We start from the raw sequence: 14,650 nt of genomic DNA, 5'->3' as shown, positions 1-14,650 counted from the left end.
GTTTGTACACTCACAGATAAGGCCCCTCTCATGCTCACCCCTAAACCTGGAAGGCCAGTGGTGTGGCTCTAGTACCTTTCAGCCACAGCCCATACCAACTCGGCTCTGCAGGGTACTGGGAGAGTGTGCGCCTGTGTGTTTGCTGGCTTTCTGCCCTTAGGTCATTGTACCAAGGGGCACATGCTGGTGTTCATCCTGAGCCCGTGAGAGAGCAAATCCTTATGTGTGTGTCACTTAGGAGTATCAGCCTCATAACCCTGGTCTTTTTTTCCTCACTGTCTTATGTCTCCTCACTGTAATTTTAACCTTTTAGAGAAATAAGGATACCGCCTCACCCTCTTCTGTCTTCTCAGCTACCTCTGTGTTGAGCCCATGGTAAATGCCTAAATAATTCTTGGTGTGAGTGTGAGGGAACCAATAATCCTGTATGTTGCATAGTTTGGTGCAGGGAAGGATAAATGGTTATGCTGCAAATCCCTTAATTCATTACCGGAGCCTTTTCTCTGCCCCAAGTAGGATGGAAGGATACCCAGAGGCAGAAAAGAACATCGAGTGAAATGTACATAACTGTCTGAATCACTGCGTTCTTGGGAGAGTTAGAGCAACCGTCAGAGCCCCCGAAGTATCCATTTTTATTGGTTTTGATGTTGATTTGATGTTGTTAGAGATTCAGGTCTCATCTTCGCTTCTGAGATCATCTGAGTAACATCGGTGTTGGAGAAGGGAAAAGCAGAGATGAGGCATCCACAGGCAGCCCTGGATCCTGAGTATAAACATCTGGGAGGAGGCGGGGGATGCAGGAGAGCCTGGCCTTCCCAGCTTGCCGGGCACAAGGCTGAGCGGGAGGAAGCGAGAGGCATCCAAGCAGGCAGTGTTTTATCTTCACCCCAAGTGACCATGAGAGGTGCCATGCAAGTCTCAATCATGTTCCTCCTAGTAACTGTGTCTGACTGTGCTGTGATCACAGGGGTAAGTCGCCTAACATTCTCTGTGGCCTGGGTTTTGGGAAGATGTCAGGGTCTGCATGGGTTGTGAGCCCAGGAACCATGCAGGAGGCTCTGTTGGCTCCACACACTGTGAACCAAAGGGAATGGGGAGTTATGCATTAGACAGCACTTTAGAGAGGGATTGCATGCGATTTTCAGACTAGTTAGACCTCACTCTACTAAATGGGATCTGCTTTTGAGAAGCTGTGTATGAATCAAATCCTGTTTTAAATGCATTAGTAGAGCATTGAACATTTTGAAGTTCAGTCCTTTGGTAAAATGAAGATTCCTATTATGTAATAAGGAATTCCTTTATAAAGTGGATTGGCAAACCTTAATTTATCTTTCGTGTGAATTTGAATTTTTATTTATGGTCTGGTTCACATATTAATATCAATATTAATTTACATAGCATGTTGACTTAATTAAAGGCAGTAAACTTAATTAAACGTGGTAAGCTTATAAACTTCTATTGTATAAATTTAACCTCTGCTTAGAAAGGATATCTTTGAAACTCTTTCACTGTGTGCCTGCCCAGTTTGTTCTGAGAGGAATATGGGTGACACTAACATTCTGAGTGTATCCCAAAGCAAGCGTTCAGATAACAAGTAGAAATCCAGTCTCAAAGCAGAGGTTCAGCATATGGGCACTGTCCAATTGGTTCAAAATATTCAGATCACAGTTTTCTCTCGGAAGTTTGCCTTTACCTCGAACCACCTTCAAATAGGGGCGCATGATGTGTTATGGTAGCAGGACCATTCTTACTGAAGCAGAAAGCAATGCTTTACCTGAGAGCTTTCCATATAAAAGCCACTGGGAAAAAAAGGTCGGGGGGAGCAGGGAAACTAACTTTTAGTTCAGCCTCCACCAGCTTTTTACATGGATAAGGGAAATGTAGAGAAATGCCAAACAATTCCTGGAATTGGGTTAATTTTACTATTCACCGAAAGGACAAATTCTTTCTTTTCTCTTTTAAAGGAAAAAGACTGAGTTCAAAAGAACAAATATTGAAGGCAAGTCAAATGCTTTTGAGATCCAAAGCAAAAATAAAAATATTTGTGAAGGCAGAATTATACCTAATGAAGTGTTTACACTGTAGGCTGCCCTTCTATGGGGTAGCTTGAAATTCTGAGAGGGCAAGAACAATGGAGAGAAGCCCTGGCTGCTGCGCAGTGAGGGCAGGAGCAGCGTGGTTGGCCTGGATGCTGGGCTTGCCTCACCACCCATGCCAGCTCCAGCACTGGCCCAGAGTGGCAGCAGGGCAGGCAGATCTGAGAGCGGCCGGCAAACATTTTCACAGTGAAAAGCACAACAGAGAGTGCATTTCCCTAGGCTTACCCAGGAAAGACAGATGAGTGGTTAGAATAGGGCAGTAAGGGGAAGTCAGGAACCCCCAGGCTCCCCACATCCTCCATGTCCTGCTGGTGTCCCACTTCTGACTCTCAGCAGGAGCCCAGGCTCCACCACCTCTACACTCCCCTGCTCCCTGGACTGTAACTGTCCCCACATCCAAGGCTTTATGACGCTTCTTCCGAGAGTGGGACAGCAATGCCTCACCTCTATGGGAGAAGAAGAATCAACTGGGGTTTCCTTTACCCCAAATCCAAGCTTTTGGGGCCTGGCTGGGTGTGAGATGTGCCCTTGCTGGGCTGGAGACAGGCACAGCTGGGTGCCCGCCACCCGTAACTCCTCTGCATGATCAGTGGAGCCGACATCCACTCTTTCCCTCTTGGGTCTGAGCAAGTAGGGGCTTCCAGGTCCTGCCATGTCCCACACAGCAGCCTGAAGGTGCCCATAGGCTTTTATTGGAGAAGAGTGATCCAAAACCCAGCTTTGCATTTTAGCTCAGAAAAGCCACATAGCATCTCTGAGAATGGAAAGTGTGGATGCTTCTTCAGCGGGTCCCCACCTGAGTCTGGAGCAGTTAAGAGTTCTGTCTTCCCTAGCCCTGGCTTTTATTTAACGTGAGCTTAGGTGGCCTTCTTTACAAATGGCACCTTTCCCAAACCAGGCAGGGCCACTCAGCCCCTGTTCTGTGATCCTCTCTGGGGATCAGGAAAGTCAGCAGAGAAACCCTGGGAGAGGCACCTGTTCACTGGGGTGCTGGCCCCTCGGCTGAGGCTGGGCCTCTGAGGGCCAGGGTGGGGGTGCCTCCATGCAGAGGGGAGGCACTGACCACAGCGTGGTCACGGCTGGAGACTCCTGGTCCAAGGCAGCTCAGCACTGACCACCCAGGAATTTGGGCCATCAGGGTCCCTCCCACCTCTGAGAATTCTAATTAATTCAGTTCCACCAGCATCCATTGAGCGTCTACTAGCCCTAGAAAAGCTATGCCTTCTGACCCCCAGCCTTGTCAGAAAAGGAGGACTGTCTTCCTTCTGAGTGGCCTCAAGGAGTTTGGAAAGTTCCTCAGATTCAGATCCAATGCCCTCCTGAGCCCTGAGCCTCCTCATGAGGGGAGCAGGGCAATAAAGCGTGGCCCAGGGCGTTCTGCTAGGCTAAGGCCAGGGGTGATACTCTCAGCCTCTTCTCGTTCCATCCTGATAAGGGCTTTTTGAATCTACCCTTCCCTTCTGCTTTCTCTTGGGTACACTAATGGGCTGTTCCCTTCTCTCTCCCACCCGCAGGCCTGTGAGCGGGATGTCCAGTGTGGGGCAGGCACCTGCTGTGCCATCAGCCTGTGGCTTCGAGGGCTGCGAATGTGTACCCCGCTGGGGCGGGAAGGCGAGGAGTGCCACCCTGGCAGCCACAAGGTACTGTGCAGACACTGCATGGGTGCACATATGTGGGTGGGCCATGCGGGGAGTGGAGGGTGACGTCCTGGGGCCTTGCTCTAGCTGGGAAGGCTAGAGAGGCTGGCTCCAGAGAGGGAGTCTAGGGAGGCTGCGGCTCCAGAGGACTTCACCCTCCTCTGACAGCTGATCCAGCCCTGATCCAGCCCCTGAATGCCCAAGGGGAAGCAGAAGGCTATGGGGTTGCTGTGTCCCCACCACCAACAGGCACCAACCTTAGTGCCCTGCAGATAACACATTTGTACATTTATTTGTACAGGGCCTGACATGATCCACCTACAAACTTCTAGCACAGGTTGGAGAATCACTGATCTTAATTTGATCCTGACAGCAACCCTGGGCAATGCTGAAGAAACTGACGGACAAGCAAAGTCACGTGACTGGCTCAAGGCACACAGCCAATGAGACAGAGCTGGGACTGGAACTGCAGTTTTCCGACGCCAGCTCTAGTTATACCTCACTGATGTTGGGCACTGCCGCCTTGGTTTTGAAGGGGCAGCCTCAGGTGGAGGGGTGCCACTGATCTCATAGGCTGTTAGACAGGCTGGGCATTCCCAGCCCCTAATTTGCTGTGTGGACTTGGGCAAATTAGTTCACCTGCTCTTGGGCCACACATATACGACGAGTGGAGCAGACTCACTGCCTCTAATGCCCCTTATGGATCTGATGAATTCAGATTTGGGAAGGATCTCACATGCCCTTTGCTCTGAAGGAAACTCCCTTCAGGAACATAAAAGTAGACCCACAAAATCACCTTCCACACCTGGTAAGGTCTACAGTGAGGCAAGTGAGGTGCCCACTTTAAGGAGTCACTCACTTTTGTGCCCTGAGTACGTAGTTCCTGCCCTGCTCCCACTCCTTGACTGCCAGCTCCCAGTCCAGAGTCCTCTGGAGCCACAGCCTCCCCGTTGCACTCCCTCTCTGGAGCCACTTTACCACACTTTACCAGTTAACCAGTGAAGCTCCCAATTCCCACAGCTTTTTCATTAAAATGTAAATAGTGGTGGTTCAATCTAGTCTGACATTGACTATTAGAAGGCAATTAGGGCGTTTTCACAGGCTCTCAGGTGACTTGCTCTCCTCCCTGGGCCTTGCCCCTCTCTCCACATGTACCCCTCTGTCTGAATTAGACATTCCTGAGCACAGGTTCTCAGGCTTACCCGCTGTCTTACACCTGGACTCAGGCATGTTTCCTGCTCTTTGGGGACTTACCTGCACCCCGGCTCGGTGCTCCTCTGGGCACAGAGCGTCCTCCAGCAGTCTCTCTCCCAGTCACAGCCCCCGCCCAACCTCCTGTCCCAGGATGAAGAGGGGCTAGAGAGTGGTGAACGAGGCCGGACAATGTGGCAGTCCTTGTAACCTTGGGGAATGTGAGGGGGTTCAGCTCCCATATTCCCAATAAAGACAACAGTGGTAATAAAAACTAATGCTGAATGCTTCCTGCATGCCACCCTTCATACTGGGTGCTTTTTGTCATTTTAACCTCTTTATAACCATATGTGGTAGGTGCTGTTATTAACCCATTTTACAAATGATAAAGCTGAGGCACAGAGAGGTTAAATGATTTGCTGATTGTCACACAGCTGGGAAGTGGTAGACCTGGGATTTGAACCCAGGCAGTCTGACAATGGGCCCATGCTCCTAACTCCTCCCTGAGGATATCCCAGTGGTTTAGCACTCCTCTGGCATGTGAGTCAGGGCAGAGATGGCGGCTGTCCTATTCGCCACTGCACTTGCAGCACCCACCACGGTGTTGAGCCCATAATGGATGAGCAACAAACATTCAATCAATGGACGTGTGTGTGCGTGTGTGTGTGTGTGTGTGTGTGTGCAGGCACATGTGTGCTGAGTCTCCAGAGCCAGGTAGCCTAGGTGCGAATCCTAGCTCCTCCACAAATTAGCTGTGTGATCTTGGCGTATTGCTTAGCCACACTGTACCTCAGCTTCCTCATCTCTAATTGCTATTCTTGTTGTGCTAGGTGCAATGGAGAAGTAGGCTAGGGTGTGGGGGGAGACATTTGCCAGCGCTGGACTGAGCAGAGACTGCTGCCAGGAGGCCCACCAACGTCCCTTTGGTGAAGGTGTTGCTTTCTTCTCTCCTTAGGTCCCCTTCTTTAGGAAACGCAAGCACCATACCTGTCCTTGCTCACCCAACCTGCTGTGCTCCAGGTTCCCAGACGGCAGGTACCGCTGCTCCATGGACTTGAAGAACATCAATTTTTAGGCGCTTGCCCGGTCTCAGGATACCCACCATCCTTTTCCTGAGCACTGCCTGGATTTTTATTTCTGCCATGCAACCCAGCTCCCATGACTCTCCCAGTCCCTACACTGACTACCTTGATCTCTATTGCCTAGTACACACATATGCACACAGGGAGACATACCTCCCATCATGACGTGGTCCCCAGGCTGGCCTGAGGATGTCCCAGCTTGAAGCTGTGGTGTGAGAGATGGCCAGCCTGGTTCCCTTCCCTGCTTAGGCTGCCAGAGAGGTGGTAAATGGCAGAGAGGACATTCCCCCTCCCCTCCCTTCCTGGGCCTGCTCTCCTTCCTGGGCCCTGCCCCTCTCCCTACATGTACCCCTTGGTCTGAATTGGACATTCCTGGGCACAGGCTCTTGGGTGCATTGCTGAGTCCCAGGTCCTGGCCTGACCCTCAGATCCTTTATGTGGTCTGTGAGGACCAATCTGTGGGTCGTTCATCTTCCCTTGATTGGTTAACTCCTTAGTTTTAGACCACAGACTCAAGACTGGCCCTTCCCAGAGGGCAGCGGACAGTCACCCAAAGGCAGGTGTAGGGACCCCAGGGACGTCAATCAGCCCCCTGAAGACTCTGGTCCCAGCCAGCCTGTGGCCTGTGGCCTGTGACCTTCTGCCAGAATTTTCATGCCTCTGAGGTCCCCTCTTACCACACTTTACCAGTTAACCACTGAAGCCCCCAATTCCCACAGCTTTTCCATTAAAATGCAATTGGTGGTGGTTCAATCTAATCTGATATTGACATATTAGAAGGCAATTAGGGCGTTTCCTTAAACAGCTCCTTTCCAAGCATCAGCCCTGAGAGCAGGTTGGTGACTTTGAGGAGGGCAGTTCTCTGTCCAGATTGGGGTGGGAGCAAGGGACGAGGAGCAGGGCAGGGGCTGAAAGGGGCACTGATTTCAGACCAGGAAGGCAACTACGCACCAACCTGCTGGCTTCAGAATAAAAGCACAAACTGAACTGAGATGTGTGGCGTGGTGTTCCCGCTGTCGGTTTCAGCCAGGGCCTATGCGTCTGTGGCAACCTGGGGAGGAAGGCAAGGACCAGGTTGTGTCCAGGTTGGGGAGGGGTGTGACTGGTATTCCTCCCCTCCCCCACACTGCCAGGGTCTATTTTTTGGAGAGAGTGGATTTCAGGGTCTTTTTGAAGAAAGGATAAGAGGCAGCCTTATGGGCTCTGGGCAGGGGGTGCGCTGCTCAGAAGGGTTGGGGGCAGGAAGGGGCTGTGAGCTGGCATTGCTGAGATTGCTTAGCAGGGACCAGCTGCAACTTTCATTTTTGAAATTTGGTCCCATTTGTTTTAGGTCAAATATTTGACCCCACCAGGCCACTGTGTTTCTGGAGTGAAGAAATTCACACTACTAATGGAGCTGGCAAGGATGTGAGCCCTCCATTGTAACCCAGAGACTGGTAGCTTCCTCTAAATGTAGCTTCCTGGTCACGCTGTCTCCTCTGCTCCTCAATTTTTAGTCCAGAAAAATGTAACATACAATAGGAAAGCACATCATGTTCCATTCTCTTTCTCAGAAGCCTCCAGGAAGACTGTGGTTTCTGAGGCCTGGAGGGCTCCTGCCCTCCCTGAGGGCTGGCTCTACGTGTGTTCTCCATCCATCAACCCTCCCTGCTTAGGGGATGCCCAGGACAGTCTTTACTCCAGGACCCACTTAAGCCAGGCCAGCCCCCCAACAAGGTCCTTTCTTTGCTTTTTGTTTTTGTCTCCTTTTATGGACATTGTCACCTGCTGTGGTGACTTGGGGCCTTCTTGCAGCCCATGAATCTCTTTCTCCTTCGGTTTCAGGCTCAGGCCTTGGATATAAAGTTCCTTCCCATGTCCAGGATTCCATTTTGACCATGACTTGTCCTTTGATAGTCATAGCTTTTCTCGAGGTACCATTGATTGCTGCCTGGTGGACTTTTGTGGGACCCTTTCTAGATTGTGCCCCTCCCTGCAAGCAGAGCCATCCTGGATGAGGCAAGGTCTTGTCTCAGAGCAGCAGGGGGCAGGTGAAGGTGGCTGCAGGCACCAGGACACCCTGTGGTGCTCACTAACATGCCAATTGCTGCTCATAATCTACTAGGGTGGTACGTTAAAAGTAATAGCAAACCACAATTACTTTTCACCCACCTACTAATTGGATTTTCATATTTTCTTTTCTTATTTTTAAGAGAGAGAGGGGGTCTTTTTCTGTCATTAAGGCTGGAGTACAGGAGCATGATCATAGCTCGCTGCAGCCTTAAACTCCTGGGCTCAAATGATCCTCCCACCTCAGCCTCCCAAGTAGCTAGGACCTCAAGCACGTGCCACCATGACTGGATAATTTTCTTTCTTTCTTTCTTTTTTTGTAGAGATGGTGTCTCACTATGTTGCCCAGGCTGGTTTCAAATTCCTGGGCTCAAGCAATCCTTTTGCCTTGGCCTCCCAAGGGGATTACAGGCGTGAGTCACTGCACCTGGCCCATTATGCAAATCCTGATGTGCAGTTTGGAATTGTATGTCATACCAAGTGGAAAGGTTAAGAGTCAGTGCACTTTTTTTTTTTTTTTGGACGGGGTCTTTCTCTGTCACCCAGGCTACAGTGCAGTGGCACAGTTATAGCTCACCGCAGCCTCGATGTCCTGGGCTCAAGTGATCCTCTGGCCTCGGTCTTCTGAGTGGCTAGGACCATAGCTTTGTGCCAGTAAGCCTGGCTAATTTTTCTTTCTTGAGACAGAGTCTCGCTCTTGCCCATGCTGGAGTGCAATGGCATGATCTCAGCTCATAGCAACCTCTGTCTCCTGAGTTCCAGTGATTCTTGTGCCTCAGCCTCCTGAGTAGGTGGGATTACAGGCACACACCACCATGCCTAGCTAATTTTTGTATTTTTAGTAGAGATGGTGTTTAGGCATGTTGCCCAGGCTGGTCTTGAACTCCTGGCCTCAAGTGATCTGCCCGCCTCGGCCTCCCAAACTGCTGGGATTACAGGTGTGAGCCACTGTACCTGGCCAAGCCTGCCTAATTTATATTTTTATTTTTATTTTTTGTAGAGATGGGGTCTTGCTTTCTTGCCCAGGCTGGTTTTGAACTCATGGGCTCAAGTGATCTGCCTGCCTTGGCCTGCCAAAGTGCTGGGATTACAGGAGTGAGCCAAGATGCCTGTCCATCAATGCTAATTATTGTTATTTTTGTTTTTGTCCCCCTTGCAATTTCTTAGATATATTTTTTATTGTATTTGTCTTCTGTGTCTTAGTTTCACATTCTTCTGTACTGGCTTGGGAGTTCTCGTCTTCTTTGATCAAATGTAGTATAACGCCTAAGACCATTCTCATTTCTTATTATCTGAACTTTGAGGAATGTAGAATTGGTCCCCATTCCTATTACTGGAGACAAAAGGGCAGAGACAGCAGAGGCTGGGAAGGTTAAGAAGAATACATTTGTAAGTATTCTTTATATTCAGGAATATATTCTTCATAAATATAAAAATAATTTACTTATAAGAATGTACCTATAAGAAAAATGAATTAAATTAAATTAAATTAAATTAGAAACAGGTGAAACTGACATAGCTTCAAGATAGGGAGGAACCTTCAAATGCAGCCTTTACCTCCTGTTTGGCGCCAACACTTTCCTCGCCAACTGGTGGTGTCTGCTACCATCTAGTGGTTAAAGTAGGGACAGCGTGGGGAGCTGAAGCGGAAAAGATGGGAGACTCAGAGGCCACTCCTCAAAGCAGATGGGGACCGTTCTGCAGCAATCCCCAAACGTTAGACTCAGTAACAGGTTTAGAGGGACAGCGCTTCCGTTTGTGGAAAGAAGTCTGCCACCCTATGGACACACGAAAAATGCTTAATTGCTACTTGGGCCCTGTGCCTTGCTGGACACTTCTTTCTTCGGAGCTGCTGTCATCTTCCTGCTGGGATTTTAGGAAAGGCTGAGGGCATCCCCTCTGACAGCTTCTTTAGGATTGAGAAAGTGGAGATAGGCAGGGGTCAGAGTAACACTATAGAGTGTCCCCATCCTTCATTTGTGTATCCTTGGGACACAGCATGAATGGCAAGAGCTGCCTCTGTGAGGCTTTTGCATCATTTGATCCCCTTCCCAAATCTGCGTTTGTGTCACTGACCTTGGTTACCAGAGGGAGGTAACCCTGGTAACCAGAGGGAGGCCGGGGTGGGCTAGAGCCTGGAGCCCTCCCCACCAACGAGGTAGGGCTAGACACAGACTGAGAGGAGGGTAGCGGCAAGAGCAGAGTTATCCCAGGAGCTCTCCTGAGGGCCTGAAACACTCAAAGGAGATTAAGTGGAAATCTGCTGCTAAACCCAACTCCACCTGAATATTTAACAGTGAACATAGGACAGTGTAGCCTGTAGAATACCAACTGGCGGATGACTGAGCAGGCACAGGTGAGTGCATGCTGACTGCTGTTCCTCTCCTGTCCAGTCATCCCCTTCTGAGGCCCCAGGAGGCAGTGGCCAGAGGTGAGACCCAAGGAGGAGCAGGAAGCCTCCTAAAGCCAGAGGGAAAGGTCAGCTCAGCAGAGGCTCCGAGGCTGGGGACCTGCTTCAGAGTTGAATCTGCAGGACGAATGACAGCCCGATTTTACTTACAGTGTGTGTTTGTCTAGGGTGGCTCTGCTTGGGCAGGGGCTGAGGGGATGTCAAGACCCTCGAGCTGTGGAGAGCAATACTTGATGTTTGTCTTTCTCCGTTTCTGCTGCTATAATGAAATGCCCGTGACCGAGTAATTTATGAAGAACAGAAGTGTATTTCTCATAATTCTGGAGGCTGAGAAGTCCAAGATCAAGGCACCAGCAGATTCGGTGTCTGCTCAAGACTTTCTTTTTATCCTCATATGGCAGAAGGTAGAAGGGCAAAAGGGGCTGGCTAGTTCCCTGGAGCCCTTTTGTAAGACCACTAATCCTATTCACAAGGGCAGATCCTAGTCTGACATAATCACCCCAAGGCTCCACCTCTTAATATGGTTGCATGGGCAGTTATGTTTCAACACAGAAATTCAGGGGAACATTCACACCACAGCAGCATTCCTACCTCCTCATACCCTTGACAGTGACAGTCATTGAGTTCCAGAAATTGCTACTTGAAAATGTGATCCATATACTGCTCAGGCTGGTCTCAAACTCTGGGGCTCAAGCAATCCTCCTGCCTTGGCCTCCCAAAGCACTGGGATTACAGATGTGAGCCACTGCGCCTGGTCCATTAGTCGGCCTTGACCTGTGAGTCCAGCCCGAGTCAACCTGGAGGATTTGTCTGGGTTGTCAAAACATCAGATTCTACCAGAGGGGGAGGGAAGGAAGCACAAGGGGGCCTGGGGGCACATTCTCTGTCTGAGTATCTTCGGGGACACCTGTTCTGACTGGGGGCTGGAAAGGAAAATAAAAAGAGCCATTGTTAAACAAACAGGTTTTCTCCATTGAATGACAAGTGAATGAATAAAACACACTATATCCACGCAATGGAGTATTATGCAGCCACGAAAAAGAATGAAGTATTGATATACACCATAACAGGGAGGAACCTTGAAAACATCATGCTGGGTGAAAGAAGCCAGTCACAGAAGGCCACATCTTGTATAATTCTATTTATGGGAAATGTCCTGAATAGGTACCTCTGTAGAGACAGAAAGTAGATTAGTTGTTGCCCAGGGCTGGGGGTGGGCTGCAGGTAGGAAAATGGGGAGTGACTGTTAATATTCTTTTTGGAGCCACAAGAATGTTCAAAATTAGTTAGTGGGCATGGTTGCACAACTCTGTGAGTATCCTAAAAATTATTTGAAATGTATATTTTAAATGGGTGAATGGTCTGGTATGTAAATTATATCACCATAAAGCTGTTAAAAAATACAAAAATCCAAAAAGTAAAGAAGAAAAAAAAATAACTCTACAACTTCAGTTTGTAGAATTGAAAAGATGAGGTCAGTAAGGGGCCGGGGCTCACGGTTTCTGAGTTTTGGTGCTTCCAGGGACCCAGGAGATCCTCAAGCCCCAGGGCACATCAGGAGTGAGGAGGCTGGGTGTTCCGGGCTGGACTGTGACTTGATGTTCCTTCATTGAATATTTGTTTTGTAGGCTGAAGAGAACGATTTGATATTGACCCAAACTGTGTATTTCTTTGCTAATGTACCAAATAAGGCATTTGTTATATGTGGTTTTCTACCCGAAACATCTTCTACATCAATGGCATACTAGAGTGTTTTCAATTTAGATGATTAAAGAAACCCCCTACGAGCAGAACAAACGCACTATACTGTGCACTGTGCAGTCTGGGGTTTCAGTTTCCTGGGACTGCATCTTAAGATGAGTGTAAGGAATTTTTGTTTTCCACTGGAGGGCACCGCCCACCCTGGTAGGAACAGAGAGGTCCCTATGTAGTGGCTGAGTTAGCTGGCGCAGGCCTTAACTGGCTCTGAGTCTTCTGTTGACTGCAGGGATGTTTTGTGTCCCCTTTAGAACTACACCCTGGACAGCTGACTCTGACAAGGAATAAGGTTGAAAGATGGGATGCCATTTCTTGCTCCAACCCTGGTTGGGCCATGGCTAGACTCAGAAGCCCAAAGCCACAGAATCACTGAGGTGAACAACTTGAGGTGAACGAGAGTCAGCTTCCCTGCTGAGGTTTTCCATCCCATGTTTATGACAACGGGCTCTGCCGGGGTCTGCACACAGCCACAGTCTGCAGCCACACCCTAGGTCCCTGCCACTCCGCTCTGTCCTGTCCCAGTTCTCTGCTCACCTGAGGAGCAGTACTTGGGTCTTGGGAAGACCACTTGGTCCAGGTCACAGGAAGGATATGATTTACGGTCCTTTTGTCCAGAAGATCCTTTCCTGTCTCAGCCCCCTGCCTCCTCGATAGTCTGCTGCCCATCGGTCATGGACATACTTGTTTCTGTGCAACTTGGAAGAAAAACACGAATGTGGTTCTTAAAAGGATTCGGAGCTCCTGCGGGGTCTGGCCTGATACAGGGCAGGAAAATATTCTGGGTCTAGTGAGGACAGAGGGACCTTTATTTGGGAGCTGAAGATTAATGAGGGGGATTAACTGGATCTCAACAGAGAGAAACACTGGTGAGTAAGAAGACGTGGGCACATTTCTGACGGAGACGAGTCATAGAGGAGCCTGTGAAATTCTGTCTCAAAACTAAACCCCAAAGGTTAAGTAAACAAATATGTCAAATGGCTGCTTGACATGTTCTTGTTATTTTACATTTTGCTCGATTGGCATTTCTCATCAAATTAGTGGGAAAGCTACCTTGTTTATGCTTCTGGACAGGGGGTTAGCACAGGGGTTCACTGCATGGACTGCCTGAGTTTGAACCCTAGTTTGGACTTACTAGGGACTTTGGACCCAAAGTTACTAAACCTCTCAGTACCTCAGTTTCCCCATCTGTACAATGGCAATAATAAAAACAGCACCTACATGTTGTAACCAACACACTAAACTAGCATTACCTGGACGGATCTCTTCAGTGAGGTAAACTAATAAAATGTCCAGGAAGGAATGCACAATCTTTTCTCAGATGCGCTTCGATTCCCCAGAAGCTGAACACGGTAGGAAGAAATCAGTTTGTTCAGATCATGTTCTGTTATTATCTTGAAGTTTAGAAGCACAGGTTTATGTAGGCAGAACTCAATAATAGCTCCATTTGGGAACATAGATACGCAAATCTTATCTAAGCACTTCTTAATACCTCACTTAAACATATGAATCACTCTTTCACAGTAAAATGAAATGTTTGCTCAATATGGGCTATGATCTTAATACTGTGCTATTCATTTTATTTATTTATTTTTTATAGAAAAAGCATAAGGAGAGTGGGCTTTGAAGTCTGTCCTGGCTCCTCTCAGATTGAGTCCAAATCAAACCTCCCAAACCATGTGTGTTCCCTGAGACAGGCCTCACTGTTGCTGCAACTCCCTTCTAGGAGGAGGCAGTGCTGGGGAATGTTGCTCACCCCCTAGACCACCAGTTCCCAAGTACCAAAGGAAGACGTTACTGCCAGGACTCTGCTTCTGTGGGGCCTGTAATGAGCCCTTCTACAGCTTGGACTCTGATGCAGGTGCTCCTTGTACCTCCCACTCCCAGAGAAACACTGCCTTAACCCATTGCCCCAAACTTTGAAGGAAATCAGTTAAACAAATAATGAAAATTCGACTTTTCTTTCCACGTAGCAGAGAGGCTAGTTTCCGTTAGGAGAAGTTCCAGCTAAGATAGAGGGTCGTCTTGTTGCTAAAGCAAGGACTAGCAAGCCCGGGAGAGGGAGGAAGAAGAGTGCGTGTGCGCACCTGGGTCTGTGCCCATTCAGAATTAGGTTTCAAAGGGGGAACTATTGTGCCTGTGAAAACCTGAGTCATCAAGGTGCAAAGGGGGAAAAAGAATACAAAGAGAAGAGCCGTTGCTCAGGAGAGAGAGGAGGTCCCTTGAAAGGCAGTCATTTCCGCGCACTTGAAGACAAACAGCTGGGCCCCCACCTGGACTCTGGAAAGCCTTGCAGGTGAGGAGGCTGAGCTGGCTGCTCTGAGGCCCAGACCAGGAGGCAACATGTGTTCTACATACACACTCCCTGGACCCATCTGGGGCCCAGCTGGGAAGGAATGAGACAAGGACGTGAGCTGCCAGATGGGA

General features: G+C 49.0%; 1 protein-coding gene across 1 annotated transcript; it reads left to right on the top strand.

Moving 5' to 3' along the window:
- Nucleotides 1-829: 829 nt before the first annotated feature.
- Nucleotides 830-7,149, top strand: PROK1 (prokineticin 1). Its single transcript, XM_007977635.3, has 3 exons — nt 830-969; nt 3,614-3,739; nt 5,883-7,149. Exons 1-3 carry the CDS (start codon nt 898-900, stop codon nt 6,000-6,002), a joined length of 318 nt encoding a protein of 105 aa, XP_007975826.2. The 5' UTR covers nt 830-897; the 3' UTR covers nt 6,003-7,149.
- Nucleotides 7,150-14,650: the final 7,501 nt, after the last annotated feature.

This window comes from Chlorocebus sabaeus, chromosome 20 (assembly GCF_047675955.1).
Source record: "Chlorocebus sabaeus isolate Y175 chromosome 20, mChlSab1.0.hap1, whole genome shotgun sequence".
In the NCBI taxonomy this organism is placed as follows: Eukaryota; Metazoa; Chordata; class Mammalia; order Primates; family Cercopithecidae; genus Chlorocebus; species Chlorocebus sabaeus.
Note: the sequence above shows the minus strand (reverse complement) of the source record. Positions and strands in the feature narration are given on the sequence as shown.

What these genes read in the sequence shown, in the direction of transcription:
- PROK1 (XM_007977635.3), top strand. Translation starts at nt 898, where the DNA reads ATGAGAGGTGCCATGCAAGTCTCAATCATGTTCCTCCTAGTAACTGTG. An exon ending in ACTGTGCTGTGATCACAGGG is followed by an intron (nt 970 to 3,613) that starts GTAAGTCGCCTA and finishes TCCCACCCGCAG; the next exon opens with GCCTGTGAGCGGGATGTCCA. An exon ending in GCCACCCTGGCAGCCACAAG is followed by an intron (nt 3,740 to 5,882) that starts GTACTGTGCAGA and finishes TTCTCTCCTTAG; the next exon opens with GTCCCCTTCTTTAGGAAACG.